The 19,819-nt window shown below is 47.1% G+C and overlaps 1 protein-coding gene across 2 annotated transcripts in view; it reads left to right on the forward strand.

Annotated features, from left to right (window-relative positions):
- The window catches only part of WDR44 (WD repeat domain 44), a 108,238-nt gene that overhangs the window by 81,505 nt on the left and 6,914 nt on the right, over positions 1-19,819 (forward strand). For both annotated transcript variants that reach the window (XM_069746931.1, XM_069746932.1), the window contains exons 15-19: positions 8,347-8,538; positions 10,281-10,382; positions 10,493-10,608; positions 18,568-18,695; positions 19,634-19,768. In XM_069746931.1, coding sequence (XP_069603032.1) covers positions 8,347-8,538; positions 10,281-10,382; positions 10,493-10,608; positions 18,568-18,695; positions 19,634-19,768 — 673 coding nt within the window. The remainder of the gene's footprint in view (positions 1-8,346; positions 8,539-10,280; positions 10,383-10,492; positions 10,609-18,567; positions 18,696-19,633; positions 19,769-19,819) is intronic.

The raw sequence follows: 19,819 nt of genomic DNA on the forward strand, positions 1-19,819 counted from the left end.
GTGGCCTCAGAGGACCATTGAGTGAGGCCGAAGGAGGCAGTCAGTGATAAAAGTTTAGAGGCAGCTGAGTTGAAAGTGTCAATGGGGACATTGAAATCACCCATGATGATAGTGGGGATGTCAACAGAGAGGAAATGAAGTAGCCAGGTGGTGAAGTGGTCGAGAAAGGTGGAGATGGCTAGTTCTGGGGGGCGGTAGATGACAGCCAGTTGGAGGGGGAATAGATGCGGACAGAGTGCACCTCAAACGAGGGAAGATTAGCGGAGGGTGGTAACGGGATTGGAGTGAAGGAGCAGGTGTCGGACAGGAGCAAGCCAACTCCTCCACCGCGTTTGTTGCTGGGGCGAGGGGTGTGAGAGAGGTGGAATCCGCCATAGGAGAGCGCAGCTGGAGAGGCCGAGTCAGAGGGGGTGAGCCAGGTTTCGGTGAGGCCGAGGAAGGAGAGTTTGTTGGTGATGAAGAGGTCATGGATAAATGGCAGTTTGTTGCAGATGGAGCGTGCGTTCCATAGTGCTCCAAGTAGGGGGAGCTGGGGAGTGGGGGCTGGATGAATGGGTATGAGGTTGTCGTAGTTGGGAAAACGTGCGGAGGATCGTGGCAGGGGGTTAGAAACGAGTGTGGGGATGAATTGGGGAGGGCCGGGATTTGGGGATATGTCACCAGCAATGAGGAGTAGCAGACAGATCATTAGAAGGTGGGAGCAGGATAGGACATGATGCGGCCGTGTGTGTCTGGATAAAAAGGATTGTATGTGGAGGAACAGTTCTGAGGAGAAGGTGAGATGGCTGGGGAGTATTGAGGGAGAAATGACTATTTCCTTACTAGGTGGAGTGATTGCAGGAGATTGTAAGAAGGAAAGTAGTATGGGGGTGAAAGAGAAAAGAAACCGAAACATTGTAGTGGTCGGTGTTCTGTTACCTTCCAGTCAAATGCCAAATGCAAAACCACACACCTGGAATCCACCCCTGACCTTTTAACTACTTCATTGATTACAGGTTAACGAGGGAGACGCCTTCAGAGTTAATTGCAGCCCTTAGAGTCCATTGTCCAATTACTTTTGGTCCCTTGAAAAAGAGGACGCTATGCATTACAGAGCTATGATTCCTAAACCCTTTCTCCGATTTGGATGTGGAAACTATCATATTGCAGCTGGGAGTGTGCACTTTCAGCCCATATGATATATATAATTGTATTTCTGAACATGTTTTTGTAAACAGCTAAAATAACAAAACTTGTGTCACTGTCCAAATATTTCTGGCCCTAACTGTATGTGTGTATATATATATATATATATATATATATATATATATATATCCGGGGTGGTAGGTAGTCTTCTGTATTTCCACACCCTGGCTCTCCGCTCCATAAACATCATGCCCAGTCTGAGTAATGTGTATGCATTGCCAGTCACTCACTTGTGAAATCGAGTTTTCCTCAGGTTGCTGCATTCCAGAGTTCTTCAGCACCACACAATGAAGGTCCGAGTCCAAGGTCATTTTTAATAAAACAACTTTACTGAGCTCGTCCAGTTTTATCACAGACATGGCAATGTAATCTTCATACTACAAGGACATTCCTTTCCCTGAACCTGTCCCTGGTCCTTCCTGTCATTTCTTGTTCCTGTACCGTATCCTCCGGTACCGCAGCTCCCTTAGTAGCCATGCTAGCTTGTTTCTGATGCTCATCGTCCACTTTCCCCATCCTGGGCGAAACTAAAGGATGCCACTGCCAATCCTTTTCAGACCGTAGGTCTCGGACGTTCTGGGATTTATCATTAAGCCTAGCCGCTGTCTCTCTCATGCTGCTCTGATCCTCTCCACCTCATGCCTCATACCGCCCGTGGGGCCTGGACTTTTTGAGCTTCTCCTCAAAGACTCATTCCTCTCACAACCTGACAGATCTGACTGATTACCTCAGGGAGACACTCTTCCAGCCACAGCCGGGCCCCATCTCCTTTCTCAACTGTCACTACTCTGACTGAAACCAGTTCTTATCCAACTGAATCTAATCTCCTACTCTACAGTGCCCGCCAGTGTTCTAACTCCTAAATGACCCCTTATTAATATTAAACCTTACTCTATCACTATATCTCCCTATCTCTGTCCCTAACCCATAAAGAAATATATAACTTCTAAGTACATACGAGAGCACGCTGTTTGACATGTTAATACACAATAAAACAATAACAGATAGTCCATCAGTTTACATGTGAAACGTACCCGCTTTATTAGGGAAGTGTGCAAAGGTATGCAGGGCATAAGCTAGCCCCCAGTACACCACTTACATGAGCACACATATACAGTAGTGTTTAAAATAATAGCAGTCCAATATGACTAACTAGATTAATCATGGTTTTTGGTATAAACTATATTGCCACATGTCAAACAACTTACCAGTTGGTGCAGTAGATTCTAAAAAAACCAACAGACTCCGCATTCATGATCTGCAGGTTTCTGAGTCTGTGTATGCTCTCCAATGCTTTAAAATGGAAAGCCAAACCAGAGCGATATGGAAGAAAGTGGATGACTACCATTGGAATGGATGGAAAAATAGCCAGAATGGCAAAGGCTCAGCTGATGATCCGCTCCAGGATGATCAGACAGTCTCAAGTTAGGCTAGTTTCACACTAGCGTTTTGCTGAGCTGCGGAGGGCTGCGGACTTCCTCTGTGAAGCCCCGGCCGCTCAGCTCCGCCCACTTCCGCATGCGGCTCGAGTACCTATCTTTAACATTAGGTACGTAGGTCGTGCGGATGTATGCGGATGCTTCCGCATGCGTCATTTTGACGATGCGGCGACTCACGTAAAACGCAGCTGGTTGGAATTTCTTTTTTTCTCTGCAGCGTGAAAACGACGCATGCGGAGGCATCCGCATACATCAGCACGACTTGCGTACCTAATGTTAAAGATAGGTACTCAGGCCGCATGTGGAAGTGGGCGGTGCTGAGCAGCGGAGGTGTGGCCGTGGGCGGGGCTTCACAGAGGAAGTCCGCAGCTCACCAAAACGCTGGTGTGAAACTAGCCTTACATCTGAGGACTGTAACAGTTAGAAGACACCTGTGTGAAGCTAATCTCTTAGCAGGAAGTCCCCGCAAAGTCCCACTGTTAAAAAAAAAAAGAAAAAAAAAAAAGACACGTACTGAAGCGGATACAATATGCCAAAGAACACATAAACTGACCTAAAGAGAAATGGAGAAACATTTTGTGGACTGATGAAAGTAAAATTCTTTTTGGATCCATGGGCCGCAGACAGTTCATCAGACAACTCCCGAACTCTGCATTCAGGCCACAGTACACCCTGCACACAGTGAAGCATGGTGGTGCAAGTATCATGATATGGGCATGTTTCTCTTACTATGGTGCCGGACCTACTTACCACCTACCAGGGATTATCTTACACTGAAGAGGAGATGCCCTTAAAATGGGTGTTTCAACAGCACAATGACTTTAAATACACCAGTAAACAAGCTAAATCTTGGTTCCAGCTGACTATCACAGGCTCATCCTATAGATCAGGGGTGGGAGGCCCCAGGGCCATTTACGCCATTTCTCAGGGACCGCATTCTTGGGCAGGGAGGTGTATTTTGATTGCCACCAGCTCATTAATTTCTTCTTGCTCTGTTAGCACACACACATTGTTCACTACTGAACACTGAAGGGCATGCAATGAAAGATTACGTCCTGACACCAGTGCCAGAGTCAGGATGTACTTTGTTGGTGGAGTTTGTACGGCCCCCGAAGGATGGTATAATTATCCAAATGGCCCTTCGCAGAAAGATTCCCCATCCCTGCTCTAGATGTAAACAGTCAGGTTTTTTTGCAATCAGAAATCTTGTATAATTTCTTTCCTTAACAGTAAGTCCTATATCTCGTCAGCACCATACCTTGGAAAAATACACCTCTGGCATCTGCCTGTAACAGAAGCCACCGAGATCGCTGCTGTTCAGCCATTTTAGTGCCACTGTCAATTGCTCACCATGACATTATTATGGCCCATGTGCTGGTGCACTGGCTGCCACAGACCCCAGTTCCCGAAACGCAAATGAGGGGTGCCAATGAGCTGTCATGTCATGGCTGTCATCTTAATCCTCCTACAGGAGAATGGCATTTTAACTATATACTGCAATACTGTAGAATTGCAGTATATAGAAGAAGCACATCCCTTAAAAAGACTAAAAATAAAAAAAATATAAAAATAGTTTTAAATATTTAAAATAAAAAATATCTAAAAAAAAAATGGAATCACTCCCTTTTTTCTACTTTAACTGTAAAAAAATTGCTATTTCCTCTTCCGTAAAAAAGTCTTAATAATAAGAATAAATAAAAAGTTGACTTTTGGGAGAAAGGAAGGCAAAAAGGAAGCAAAAAAAAAAAAAAAGCAACAGAAATGGATTAAACCACTAAAACCCTCTATCTGTATGCTTTATTACAATACATAACTGTCGGAGGGTCGGCCATTACTCAAGACCACCCACCCACCACAGGCCACAACCTACAGCCTCTGCATGAGAGTTGCCCCAATTCTGGCAGAATTTTGGGGGAAATTCCTGGCGGCTGCAGTCCTTTGGCAACATCAGGTGTTTGTCGGCAGCGGGACGGAAGCGGCCAGCTGATATATATAGTAATCATAGACCGATTTTAATTTAGTTATTATTAACAAATGCTGGACCGCCCCTGTATACAGACTCCTCCTTACCACATTCATTATGGCTGGAATACCTCTTTTAATACCTCATTGTACCCAGGTTAGTAGAGATGTAATATTGTAACATGATGATTTTTCGGCGCTCACCAATACCTTCCTGGTCAGTGGTTACTGTGGTCCTAGTCCTTTTTCCCCATAGTTTGTAAGCTTGCGAGCAGGGCCCTCACTCCTCCTGGTATCTGTTTTGAACTGTATTTCTGTTATGCTGTAATGTTTATTGTCTGTACAAGTCCCCTCTATAATTTGTAAAGCGCTGCGGAATATGTTGGCGCTATATAAATAAAATTATTATTATTATTATTATAATCGATGATATCTGTAGATATAGTGCCTGACATATTAAACCTTCCGTTAGATCTGCTTTGTATCCGTTTGTTTTCATTCTTGACACTTTTACCCTCACTTTACTATTACGCTGAGGTCTTTTTTATAGCAAACATCCCTCTAATGACTGTGAAATACAGCTTTATTGTTGTTCTTCTGTATCACACGCTCTCGGCACTCAGCTGGGGTTTGTTCATTTTATTAGCGACTATAAAAGGTTGGCTAATTGTTCCGAGATATGATTGTTTTATGGTTCGCAGCACCGGGGGGGAAGAAGGGGTATATATCCGGAACATGAAAGGAAATTTGCAATTTATAGAATTTCTAAAGAGGAATTTCCCTACTGTAAAGAACTGGGCACTAGTGATGAGTGAGCGTTCTCGGATAAGGTGTTATCTAAGCATGCTCAAGCGCTATCCAAGTGACTTTGGCATGCTCGAATAATATATTTGAGTCTCCGCGGTTGCTGCTTGTTGCGTGGGTTTCTTGCCACCTCCACAGTCTTTCATACTGCCATGAACTGTCAATCAGGAGTGCATGGCTCCTTCCCAAGTAGGAAGTCGGGAGGCAGGAAAAAACCTTTTATAAACTATCCATTGTCACAATTATACTATAATTTCCATATTATCTGAACAAACAGATAAAAAAGTACAATTTCAGCTGCATAAAACGGCTCACGCCCCCATGTCATTAAATAATAAAACTCTCACTGCTAGACCTAATACTGCAATATTAGTATGTATGATAAAGTTTGTGTTTTGTTCCTTAGAAGCCCCTGAGTGTCGCCCAATGACCCTTGACGCTTTATTATGGATCCTCCCAGCACAACGCAAACAAGTTATGGATCCAATTCTGTCCTTCCCTTTCCCCCTCCCCCCCCCCCCTTCGTCTTTGTGTCTCTGCAGGGATTACGAGAGTCCACCATCTATTTAACGTTGATGGTATCATTACTCTCCCAGCCCTCCAAGAAAAGTACAAACTCCCTCCTAGAGAAATATTCCGCTATTTACAACTCAAGAACTTTATTACCGCACTTCTGAGAAACTCCACCCCGCCTTACATGTTTACTCCTTTCGAACAAAGGTGTCGCCAGAATCCACAGACCCCAGGTACCATCCCACTCCTCTACTCACAGGTGTCATTAAGGCTACGTTCACACTAGCGTTATGCCAGTTTGCGTCGGGCGACGCAGCGGCGACGCATGCGTCATGCGCCCCTATATTTAACATGGGGGACGCATGCGTTTTTGTTTGTTGCGTTGTGCGACGCATGCGTCTTTTTTGCCGCAAGCGTCGGACCAAGAAAACGCAACAAGCTGCATTTTTCTTGCGTCCAAATTTCGGCAAAAAACGACGCATGCGTCGCAAAACGCAGCGATTTTGCGTGCGTTTTGGTGCGTTTTTATTTGCGTTGTGCGTTGCATCGCCGACGCAGCGGCGCACAGCGCAAATGTGAACGTAGCCAAACCTTATACCTCTCGCTGGGGGTCTGATATCGGCTCTGCCCTTACGGACTCAGACTGGTCTCAGATATGGTCCTCTTCAACCGGTGGAATCCCAAATGCCTTAATGCAGGGGTGGGGATTCTTTTTTTTTTTTCTGCTAAGGGCCATTTGGATGTTTATACCATTTCTCGGGGGACGTACAAACTCCGCCAACAAAGTACATCCTGACTCTGGCACTGGTGTCAGGACGTAATCTTTCATTGCATGCCCTTCAGTGTTCAGTAGTGAACACTGTATGTGTGTGTGAACAAAGAATCTGCACGGGGGGCCTGATGAAAGGTCATCGAGGGCCGTAAATGGCCCTGGGGCCTGAGGTTCCCCACCCCTGCCTTAATGCTAGAGACAAACTATAAGGTGATAACCAAGATGGTACCTAACCCCAGCTAGGGTCGCCAAAGCAGTTCCTGGCTATTCTCCCAAGTGTGTTAGACGTTGTGATTCTGACGGGAATATGTACCATATGTGATGGATGTGCCCCATGGTGCACAGCTTTTAGACTAGGGTATATCGCCTTAATCTCTCAGTAACAGACACCTTAAAGGGGACCTGCCACCCCCCCAATCACCCCACCCCGAGCCACCTTGTGCTGCACTAATGCTGCATTCTGACAAGGGGGCTCTTTTAGTTCGGGTCCCTGGCACTGCTGCAATAATCGATTTTGAAATTTGTCCCTCATACCTGTGAAATCGCCAGGGGGGTAGGTCTTTCCCCCCTAATCCAGACTCCTCACAGCCGTCACTCATGGCCTCCGGGCGCCGCCTCCTCTTCCTTCATTAGCGTCCCCGGCGCCTTCGAACTTACAGCGCAGGATCCGGGGACGCTAGTGAAGGAAGAGGAGGCGGCGCCCGGCACGCACAGGCCATAAGTGGCGGCTGTGAGGCGTCTGGATTAGGGGGGAAAGACCTACCCCCCTGGTGATTTCACAGGTATGAGGGACAAATTTCAAAAGCGATTATCGCAGCAGTGCCAGGGACCCGAACTAAAAGAGCCCCCTTGTCAGAATGCAGTGCTGCACAAGCTGGCTCTTTTAGTTACAAACGCCAGGGGTGGGGGTGACAGGTTCCCTTTAAAAAAGAAAAAAAAAAAAACTTGGGAAGCCTTACTTAACAAACACATCCCTACAACACCCAAATTCTAATTTCATTTATATTCCTAGCGGCGACGCAAACTATAGCATTGGCCTGGAAAAAATCAAGTGTAGATTTGTCAGAAGTCAAGAGACGCCTTTCTTGGTAGATGATCAATGAAAAATTATCTGTCATACTTATGGAGAAAGTCTGTAAATTTGAGAGAATTTGGCTTCCGTGAGCGGAATACGCCAACCACACTCCCTTCGCCAAACCTTCACTACCGTCTACACGCTCCTGACTCCTCCTATTTCTTTATATTAAATTTAGACTCCACTACCCCACACTCCTCGGGCTCCTTTCCCCCCTTCTTTACCCTCTACTCCCTCCCATCAGTTACTTTAGCCCGTTCCCTTGTACTTCACCCAACTAAATGTTTTTCTTTTTGATCACTGCACTTTACCTGTTTGTTTATTTTATTAATTTAATGAAAATCTATTGTTGGGGGGGAAAAAAAAAGTTAATATATTTTTTATGATCCAAAGATATACTGTCCTGGTACCGCTGTTTTCCGGGGGTGGCAGCAGATTCAGGGGCGGCTGTCATTTTAAGGCGCGTCATCCAGATGTGAGACCCCCTGTACTAGAACAGCCTCCTTTTTACAGCAGCATTGCTGATGCGCGACGTCGTCCGTTTTGATTGTTCGCTGCCCACATAACCAGTGATGTCCCCTTATGTGTCTCTGTAGGATGACCGATACTTCTTGAGCGGATCCTTGGATGGGAAACTTCGACTTTGGAACATTCCGGACAAGAAAGTCGCCTTGTGGAATGAAATCGATGGCCAGACGAAGCTGATCACAGCTGCCAATTTCTGTCAGAACGGCAAACACGCGGTGATCGGCACGTACGATGGAAGGTGCATATTCTACGACACAGAGGTATTTTGGCTCCGTCAGGGTCTCCTGTGTCCAAGCACATTGTGGGATTCCTCTTTGTACGCCAGCCTCCTTACAGGGGTCGTCTCGTGAAGAACAGCACTGTCCATGTGACCCTGCTAGGGCGTATAGACATCGTATAGGGGGTCCCCAACTCATGACCCCCTCCATAGACCGGAATGGAAAGCTGCTGTGTGAGTGGCTGTCGTTATGACTGTCGTGTCTGGCTACATTTCCTTGGTTGGCTTAATCAGTAAAACCTATTGATAGATGTGTAGACCTCTTGAAAACTGACCACATATATGTGATCATAAACAGATTGTTAATTCACAAATTAAAAAATAAAGACAAAGAGTTACCCGTCTCAGAAAATGGTGGCAAGCCATTTATTTATTTAATTTAAAAAAAGTTCTGAATTTTTTTTAACTACTAAAATTTGTATTAATAAAAATACAAAACAAGCCTTATATCATTGATATCGAGAATGATACTGCCAGGTCATATTAACTTCATAAAGAACACTATACATACAAAACCCCAGAAAACAAATGGGGCATTGCAATTTATTATTTATTATTATTTTTTTCCCTTAATTTTTTCCCGTTTTCTAGTACATTGTATGGTTAAATGACTTGTATCATTCAAAAATACAAGTCTTCTAAAAATAAAAAAAGCCGTCATACCGCTACATAGACAGAAAAATTTAAAAAACATTTTTACTCTGGAAAGCACAAAAACAAAAAAAAAAGTGTTTGTGTTCTTTAAAGGCTATGTGCACACGTTCAGGATTTCTTGCAGAAAATTCCTGAGAAAAACCTGAAATTTTCTGCAAGAAATCTGCATGCGTTTTTGGTGCGTTTTTTCCGGACATTTCCCAATGCATTTTATAGTGGGAAATTCGCAAAAAAAACCGCAAAATTAATGAACATGCTGCGTTTTTTTTACCGTGATGCGTTTTTTTCGCGGAAAAAAAAAACACATCATGTGCACAAAACATGCAGAATTCATTCAAAATGATGGGATGCATATTGTATGCTGTTTTTTTGCAGTTTTATAGTGTTTTTATCGCGAAAAAAACGCAAAAAATCAGCAACGTGTGCACACAGCCTAAAGGGTTGATAAGGTCTGACCAGGATACTTTCAAGTCCTGAAGCTGAAACTTAAAGGGGATGTCCACAACTAGGCCAACAACCATTCTCGTTCCCCACGCTTGGCCCTGATCAAGCTAATACTTGCTTCCCGTACTGGAGCCATTCCCGCATTGTCGGCACTCGCTCTCTCCGGGGCTCCTGTATGGTTATTGCGACACGAGACCCCGGTGCCAAGTTAGTTTTGGCGTCACTGTCCTCACCTTCTGTTGTACTGAACGTGAAGAGGAAGTTAGAGATGAGCCGCAGCCCGGACTTCCTCTTCATGTTCAGTTTCTCCGAAGGCAGAGGCAGTGACGCCAGTGCTGATTGGGCGCTGGAGTCACATGTCATACCACCGCACAAAAGCGCCATACAGAGAGTGCTGACATCGTGGTAACGGATCAGCACAGGAGAGGAGTATAGACTTTATTATTTTATCAGGACCAAGTGAGAAGGGGTTGTCCGAGCACTGAACAACCCCTTACATTCACTAACACATGCACATGCCTAATGCTTATTATTGATTCGGGTTGTGCGTGGCTGGGAAATCTGGGGCATGGTCCACAGTGGATTCTGAATTGTGTTTTGAAGGAATTTGTTTTTGGTTTTTTTTAGCATCTGAAATACCACACCCAAATACACGTGCGATCCACAAGGGGGCGAAATAGGGTCGGAAGAAAAATTACTGGAATTGAGCCATTGCCTGGAGAAAATAAGGTCATTAACTTAGTAATAATAATATTTTTTTTTTCTTTAATGGATATTGATGTGAAAACATTTATAATAATTCTGAGATTTCTAACGTCTCGTTGTTTTCTCTGTTTCAGATCTTGGTGACCTCTAACGATTCAAGAATACGGCTGTACGACTTAAGAGACCTGTCCTTATCTATGAAGTACAAAGGCTGTGTGAACAGCAGCAGCCAAATCAAAGCCAGCTTCAGGTAAGGAAAAACGCAACACCTTTCTGATTTTTATTATGTGATCGGACGGCCCAAAGTATGAAAATAATTTATGAACCTTATAATAAAAAATGACAAAAAGTCACAAAAAATTTCCTAAAGTCAGTTAGCAGAATTATTCATTCCTGGGTCATATTTCAAGGCTCAGAATTGGTTGATTTCTGAATTTTCTATTTTTGGGGGCGGTTAAATAGTTTCAGACAACAGTGGTTTTGAAGGGTTTTCAAATGTTTTTGGAAGATTTTTTTTCTTCTTCTGAGGCATTTTTTTGCAGGCTTCTGATTGAACAGTGCTTAGTTTAGTGTTTTCCATTATCGGACACTTCAAATTAGTGACCTGCTCTTTCTCCCCCTAATTCTCTTACAAAACCAAATATATAAAAAGGGAGTTGTTTTGTAGGAGAAATGAAAAGGAAGTGTCTTCTAAGGGTATGTGCACACGTATCTGTGAGTGCTGCGGATTTTTCCGCAGCGGATTTGAAAAATCCGCAGTGCAAAACCGCTGCGGTTTTTACTGCAGATGTATCGCGGTTTCTACCTCGGTTTTCACTGCGGGTTTACACCTGCAGTTTTTTATTGGAGCAGGGGTAAACCTGCAGCGGAATCCGCACAAAGAATTGACATGCTGCGGATTGTAAAGCGCTGCTTTTCTGCGCATTTTTTTTCGCAGCATCTGCACTGCGGATTTCGTTTTCCATAGGTTTACATTGTACTGTAAACTCATGGGAAACCGCTGCGGAAACGCTGCAGGTCCGCAGCAAAACATGTGAACATGGCCTAAAGGTCTCTCAGCGCAGAAAACACAAACCTTGAACCCTCCCGTGACCTTGTAATTTTCTGTTATTGTTTTTTACTCCCCTTCTTCCAACAGCCATAATTACTCTGTTGCCTCATTGGGGGACACAGGACCATGGGTTTTATGCTGCTGTCCACTAGGAGGCGACACTGTGCATAATCTGAAAAAGATTAACCGTGGCTCCTCCTCTGCAGTATACACCCCTGGACGGCGTCAGCCTTCTCCAGTTTTTGCTTAGTGTCGCATAGGAGGCACACCTAAAAATTTTTACTTCATTTTTTCCGACGGATTACAGATGAAGAAAAGAGGGTCTCCTGTGAGACTCCCGGCATGGCTCCTTCCTCGGCCCCTTATTACGGGGTGCCCGGTTGAAGTCGAGATGGTTATTCCCCATGTCGCTCCTTCCCCAGTCTCTCGGGTGCTGGTTCGAAGTCGAGACCCCCCTCCTTCCCAAATTCCTTTTGGTTTCTGGGTTGAGGTCGAGGCGAGGATAAAGCCCCCTGAAGGTCATAGCAGCACCCTCCCTAATCCCCCTCTGGGGGCATTAGGTTGAGACTTCTCAGGTAGGGCCTGTACAGGCAGCACTCTGCAGCTCCCAGCAATGGGCCAGCACACTGCGCCTGCATCCAGGGACCCCAGCCCAGCTGCGGGCTCCTGTCGGGGCTGGGGGGAGTGCAGGCAGGCATGGCACAATAGAGACACAGGGCTCCCTGCACCCCTGTCTCTGCGGCAGCACCAGCTCTATACTGTCTCAGGGGGACCCCTCACAGGGCCCCCCTTCCGCTTATAGCCCCACCGCTATCCTGCCTTTAAATCAGGGGGGGGGGGGGGGGGGGGATGGAGGTCCGGTTCAGATCCGACCCCCTCCCGGACTTTCGCGCCGGCCTGGAGCCTTTCTGGGCATCAGTTATCTAATTTAGGCCGCGGCTTCACCTCTCCGCCCCCTTCTCCCCCTTCCACTTCTCCTCGGCGGCCATTTCTACTGCAGCAAGGATTAACCCTTCATCTCCTGGTCAGCAGAACCAGGACCAGGCCAGCCAGTCTCCGGGGGGGGGGGGGAGCGGGGGCACAGGACTGTGGATCTTCGGCGCTGGACCTAGGGGCAAACTGGTGGGGTAAGATCATAGCTGGGTTTTTTACTCGGCTGTGAATCCATATTCCCTATAAGGCTCCCCTATAGGTTCCTCTGCATAGCCACCCCTGTAGGGTCCTCTGCATAGCCAGCCCTTCTGCACTCTGTGCACTCTGCCCTGCTCAAGGTCCAAGAGAACCAGGCAGGACTGCTATTATGCATTCTGCACAGCTTGCAGGACCGCTCTCCCTAGTGGCAGCACGTACCCGCACTGCCAGGACTGCACTCAGACTACTGTGTCAGAGCCCCAAGAAGCCCCTGCCAATGCCTCTGTGCCTAATGCCACGCCGGAGTGGGTCACTCAGATGTCGCAATCTATGAGGCAGTGTATAGATAACCTAACCTCCACATTGCTTCAGGCTCTCCAGAGTCATGCCTCGGCTATGACTGTTACCCAGCAAAGTGGAAGCTTGACTCAGGGACAGGACAACCCTGGCACATCACGTCTAGGTCAGGACGCAAGCGGACCCATAGGTCAAGTCCATCTGCGTCATCCCATAGCACACGGTCATCCCCTTCTAGGGAGAGACACCGTAGTTCCAGGTCACCTAGACCGTCCCCTTCCAGGGACAGACCATGCAGATCTCCGCAGCGATCCCCGACCAGAGAAGGCCTACGTCCCAGCTCACCCAGCAGGGGACGCCTCAGTGATACACTGGATTCGGAAGGCATCTGTGACTCCGACTCAGACAAGGAAACGGAGGGGTCCCTAATCCCAATCCCTCCTAGCAATACAGCGCTAGTTGAGGACTTCCATCCATCGGGTGCTGGACATTTCTGATCCGCCACCAGAGGCCCCAGAACACAAGATTTCCTTTGAAGGACCTCTGAAGCCGCCTAAGGTTTTCTCTAACCACCCAGAGTTTAAGGCAACCTTAAAAAGCAGTTTTCACAGCCTGAGAAAAAATTCGCTAATCGCAAATATCTTGAGGCTAGGTACCCCTTCCCACAGAAGGATACCAAGGAATGGACAGACCCACCCGAAGTGGACCCCCCAGTCTCTAGACTAGCAGCACAGACCCTCCTTTCACTGCCAGATAGCTCAACCCTCAGGGACGCAGCAGGCCGGCAGGTAGAACGCATGGCTCGTTCAATATTCGAGGCTGCAGGGACATCCCTGGCTCCTGCGTTCGCTTCTGTTTGGGCTGCCAAGGCCATTCTGGCCTGGGCCACAAATTTACAAGCTGGCCTCCAAGCATCCGCTCATGAGCTGTCGGACCAAGCGGTTCAAATAGCAGTCGTAGCAGATTACATGCTTCATGCAGCTCTGGATTCAGCAAGGGGTGTAGCGGGGATAGCATCAAACGCCATCACAATTCGGCGTATCCTCTGGCTGCGGGAATGGAAAGCGGACGCAGCCTCAAAGAAGTCCCTCACGCACCTCCCCTACCTCAGTGGGCGACTTTTCGGTGAACAGTTGGACACGAAGATATCCAACGCCACCGGGGGTAAGAGTACCTCTCTTCCCCAACTGAAACCTAAATGCACTTACAAGAAGCGTAACCAAACTCTATTCCGATCCTTTCGGAACTCCTTGGGCTTGTCCGTCTCACGTCCAGCACAAAATCGTAACCGCTCCCCACGCAGGGACAACTTGCGATCGACACAACTGTCGGACAAGACCTGGCAGTCAAAAGCAGCCCAGTCTAAGCCCAGAGGAGGAAAATCTCAGACTTTCTCCTCATCATGACTCACTGACTCCGGAAGACACCACATCCGTAGGCGGCCGACTTTTGCTCTTTCATCAAGTCTGGCTGCCTATTACAGAAGACAGGTGGGTCAGGGAACTAGTGTCTTCCGGATACAAGATAGAGTTCACCTCCAACCCACCGGACCGATTATTTCTCTCTCTCCCCCCAAAACCACCAGCCAAGTCTCGTGCCTTCCGATAAGCTGTCTCCTCGCTTTTCCAAGCAGGAGTCCTAGTACCGGTCCCCACGGCTGAGCGCTTCCGAGGGTTCTACTCCAATCTATTCGTAGTCCCCAAGAAAGGAGGCAGCGAGCGGCCCATACTGGACCTAAAACAACTCAACAAATATGTACGGGTCCGTCACTTCCGCATGGAGTCCCTTCGGTCCATTATTGCGTTCATGGAGAAGGGAGAATATCTCGCCTCCATAGACATACAAGACGCATACCTGCATATACCGATTGCACCTGCCCATCAGAGATTTCTCAGGTTCGCAATCAACCAGGACCACTACCAGTTCGTGGCTCTCCCGTTCGGAATCGCTACGGCTCCCAGAGTGTTTACCAAAGTCATGGCAGCAACCATGGACGTCCTGCACTCCAGAGGCATAGTAGTCGTTCCATACTTGGACGATCTACTCATCAAGGCTCCCACCTTCAAGCACTGCGAGCTCAGCGTCTCAATCACAATCAACACTCTGAGTCGCATGGGCTGGTTAGTCAACCTACAAAAGTCATCACCAACCCCGAGTCAGTCTCTGACCTTCCTGGGAATGCTATTCAACACCTCCATGGGTCTAGTGCTCCTCCCCAAGTACAAGGCACTGGCTCTCCGCCTAGGAGTTCGTACCCTCCTCCGCAAACCCCCTCGATCTCTCCGGTTTGCCATGAGAGTCCTCGACAGGATGGGGGCAGCAATAGAAGCGGTCCCATTTGCCCAGTTTCACCTCAGGCCTCTCCAACTAGCCATCCTCAAGTCCTGGGACAAGAATCCTTTCTCTCTCGACAGGGAGTTCCGGCTAACGTCATCAACCAGGAGGTCCCTGCACTGGTGGCTCAAGCCAACCTCGCTAGCAAAGGGGAAATCCTTTCTCACAGGTCAATGGAAGGTTCTGACCACCGATGCGATTTTGTGCTGGACGTGAGACGGACCAGCCCGAGGAGTTCCAAAAGGATCGGAATCGAGTTTGGTTACGCTTCTTGTAAGTGCATTTAGGTTTCAGTTGGGGAAGAGAGGTACTCTTACCCCCGGTGGCGTTGGATATCATCGTGTGACTCCTCGCTGTTCGTTGAACCGTGAGGAATCGCCACATCCAATAAATTGTACTAGTGATATTTATCTTAGACTCGCGTCTCCACAAGATAAATTGACATGCTGCAGTCTGGAAAGATGTGCTACGTGTCCGTCTCCGCAGGTGAGCCGCGGGTGACGCATAGTGAGTGTGGGATTTCTTGAAACTCCATTCACTATGCTGTAACATCTGAACTCTGCGGGTTAGACGCTGCGCAAGTATGCAGCTTCCAACCCGCAGCGTTTACTGACCATGCGCACCTACCCTAAGTGTTTTTGTTTCAGGAGTCTTTTGGGGTAGACTTCTCAAACAATTCTGTGCTCGTGCTGTTCCGCTGAGTTTTGTTTGGACTTAGTGTGATGATTTCTGTACACAAGGGGAACCAGTACCATACTAGTGATAACACATTGCTAGGATTTGTGATTGATTCTCGATTGGTAGAGTCTAGTGATAAGCGAATGTGTAAGTGTTATCTGAAGATCTTCATCGCATTCAAACAGTCCCTCACTACTTTCAAGACCACACTCACCACAGCTAAACAAACCTACTTCTCATCTCTCATATCTGTCTCACAACCCTAAACAGTTATTCAACACCTTCAATTCTGTCCCCCGTCCCCCAGCACCTCCTCCCTCCCCACTTATCTCCGCTGAAGACTTTGCCTCATTTTTCAAGCAGAAGATTGATGACATCAGAGACAGTTTTGGTCAACAACCCCCAGAGCCCTTCCTCCCGACTCCCCAGCCCTCCACCTCCAAAACCAACTTCTCCACCATTACAGAAGATCAACTCTCCACTCTACTCTCAAGATCGCATCTCACCACCTGTGCACTTGACCCGCTCCCATCCCACCTCATCCCAAACCTCACCACAGTCTTTATCCCAACCCTAACCCATCTCTTCAACCTATCACTAACAACTGGTGTTTTCCCCTCAAGCTTTAAACATGCCTCCATCACACCTATCCTCAAAAAGCCCTCTCTTGACCCATCCTCTGTATCTAGCTATCGCCCTATATCACTTCTCCCTTATGCCTCCAAACTACTGGAACAACATGTTTACCTTGAACTGTCCTCCCATCTCTCTTCTTGCTCCCTCTTCGACCGCCTACAATCTGGCTTCCGGTCACACCATTCCACTGAAACTGCCCTAACTAAAGTCACCAATGACCTCTTAACCGCCAAGAGCAAGCGACACTACTCTGTCCTCCTCCTCCTCGACCTGTCGGCTGCTTTTGACACAGTGGACCATTCCCTATTATTACAGACCCTCTCATCCCTTGGCATCACAGACTTGGCCCTATCCTGGATCTCATCATACCTAACAGACCGGACATTCAGCGTCTCCCACTCACACACCACCTCCTCACCTCGCCCCCTATCTGTTGGAGTCCCACAAGGTTCAGTCCTTAGGCCCCTGCTCTTCTCCATTTACACCTTTGGCCTGGGACAGCCCATAGAATCTCATGGCTTTCAGTATCACCTCTATGCTGATGACACACAGATCTACATCTCTGGACCAGATATCACCTCCCTTCTAACCAGAATCCCTCAATGTCTGTCCACTATTTCATCCTTCTTCTCCGCTAGATTTCTGAAACTTAATATGGACTAAACAGAATTCATCATCTTTCCCCCATCTCAAGCGACCCCCCCAACGAACCTATCCATTAAAGTAAATGGCTGCCCACTTTCCCCAGTCCCACAAGCTCGCTGCCTCGGGGTAATCCTTGACGCTGATCTCTCCTTCAAACCACATATCCAAGCCCTTTCCACTTCCTGCCGACTTCAACTCAAAATATTTCACGAATCCGTTCATTCCTCAACCATGAATCTGCAAAAACCCTAGTCCATGCCCTCATCATCTCTCGCCTTGACTACTGCAACCTCCTGCTCTGTGGCCTCCCCTCGAACACTCTCGCACCCCTCCAATCTATTCTAAACTCTGCTGCCCGACTAATCCACCTGTCCCCCCGCTATTCCCCGGCCTCTCCCCTCTGTCAATCCCTTCACTGGCTCCCCATTGACCAGAGACTCCAGTACAAAAGCCTAACCATGACATACAAAGCTATCCACAACCTGTCTCCTCCATACATCTGTGACCTCGTCTCCCGGTACTTTCCTGCACGCAACCTCCGATCCTCACAAGATCTCCTTCTCTATTCCCCTCTTATCTCCTCTTCCCACAATCATATACAAGATTTCTCTCGCGTATCACCCCTACTCTGGAATTCTCTACCACAACACATCAGACTCTCGCCTACCATCGAAACCTTCAAAAAGAACCCGAAGACCCACCTCTTCAGACAAGCCTACAACCTGCAGCTACCACCGATCGACCAAACCGCTGCATGACCATCTCTACCCTCACCTACTGTATTCTCACCCATCCCTTGTAGATTGTGAGCCCTCGCGGGCAGGGTCCTCATTCCTCCTGTACCAGTTATGACTTGTATTGTTTAAGATTATTGTACTTGTTTTTATTATGTATACCCCTCCTCACATGTAAAGCGCCATGGAATAAATGGCGCTATAACCATAAATAATAATAATAATAAGATGCTCGGTTGCTAACCGAGTGTCTTTAGCGTGCTCAAATAATATGCTCGAGTCCCCGCAGCTGCATGTCTCATGGCTGTTCAACAACCGCCACACATGCAGGGATTGTCTAACAAACAGGCAATCCGGGCATGTGTTCCTGCTAACAGCCGTGAGACAGCAGCCGCGGGGACTCTAACTTATGTCTCCAGACACTCTTTAGGCACCCAAGCATGCTCACATAACACCTTATCTGATCATGTTTGCTCATCACTAGTCGAGTCCCAACAATTGGAAGGAGCCGGCATAATGGAGTAGCCACAGTACGGCACAGTCGCACTTTTTTGGTGCAGGTGGGCATTGCCGTGTAGATAAAATGCCCCTTCAGGGATCGCAGTGGTCGGACACCCACCATTCAGAAGAATTTTGCATACCATAGATAAGATCAGGAGACTCCTTTGATTTACACTATAACAGGCCTTTCTTGTGTTTTCAGCCATGACTTCACTTACATCGTGAGCGGTTCTGAAGATAAATACGTGTATATCTGGAGCACTTACCACGACCTGAGCAAATTCACCTCTGTGAGAAGAGACCGCAATGATTTCTGGGAAGGTATTAAAGGTAAGTTATAATAATCTGACATTTGTAATAACTACTGACATCTGCTGCACGTAAGTCGCAATCACACTAGCACGGTGACTCAGTGGTTAGCACCGCAGCCTTGCAGCACTGGAGTCCTGGGTTCTAATCCTACCTTGGACAACATCTGCAAGGAGTTTGTATGTTCTCCCCGTGTTTGCGTGGGTTTCCCCCGGGTACTCCGGTTTCCTCCCACTTTCCAAAGACATACTGAAAGGGAATTTAGAGTGTGAGCCCCATTGGGGACAGCGATGATAATGTGTGCAACCTGTAAAGCGCTGCGGAATATGTTAACGCTATATAAAAGTAAAGATTATTATTATTAATAACAAGAAATGGGCAACAAGCGTCCACTGACCCCGGAGTTTTCTCATAGACTATTGTATTACTGACGATTACAATCGCGCTCTTTACACTGTAGCTTCTCGCTACAGAATGTTGTGACTACACTGACAGCTCGGGGTTGTTTTGAGATAATGGTCATTTATTGTAAGCTCTAATGTTCGCCCTTCCCCTTGCTCCTTCATTTCTCGGTGCATCATCCTTCCATGATTTACGTCCGCTCCGTGAGGGGGAGTACAGTACTCGGAAGCTGTATTCGCCCTGTTCACACCTGCTGACTTCCATAGTAGCATTCCTTCTGTGCTGGACACTATGTTAAAGTGCCGGCAAAAAGAAAACTTTACATGTAAAATCCGCGTCATGATTTCACTTCTTAAAAGTGCACACAATGGGGAAAAGGATCAAAAACTGTCCAATGGCAAAAATGACTGAGTAAAATGTAAATATCCACAATAACACACTTGAATGTTAAGATTTTATGGTTTCCTTGAACTTATAGAACATTTTTGCCGGCACTGTACTTTAATGCAGCGTCAGGGCATACCCTTCACTATAATATTCTGCATGTTGTATTTCAGCACATAATGCCGTAGTCACATCTGCAATCTTTGCTCCACATCCCAACCTGATGGTACCGCCGGATGCATCTACTGACAGACAGGACACTGACCAGAAGGGGGAACAGGGCGAGACTATAGACAACATACCATCAGGTGAGAGGGTTACCTTTTTTTTCCCTCGGTAATTGTATATATTTTTTTTAA

Source organism: Ranitomeya imitator, chromosome 2 (assembly GCF_032444005.1).
Source record: "Ranitomeya imitator isolate aRanImi1 chromosome 2, aRanImi1.pri, whole genome shotgun sequence".
Taxonomy (NCBI): Eukaryota; Metazoa; Chordata; class Amphibia; order Anura; family Dendrobatidae; genus Ranitomeya; species Ranitomeya imitator.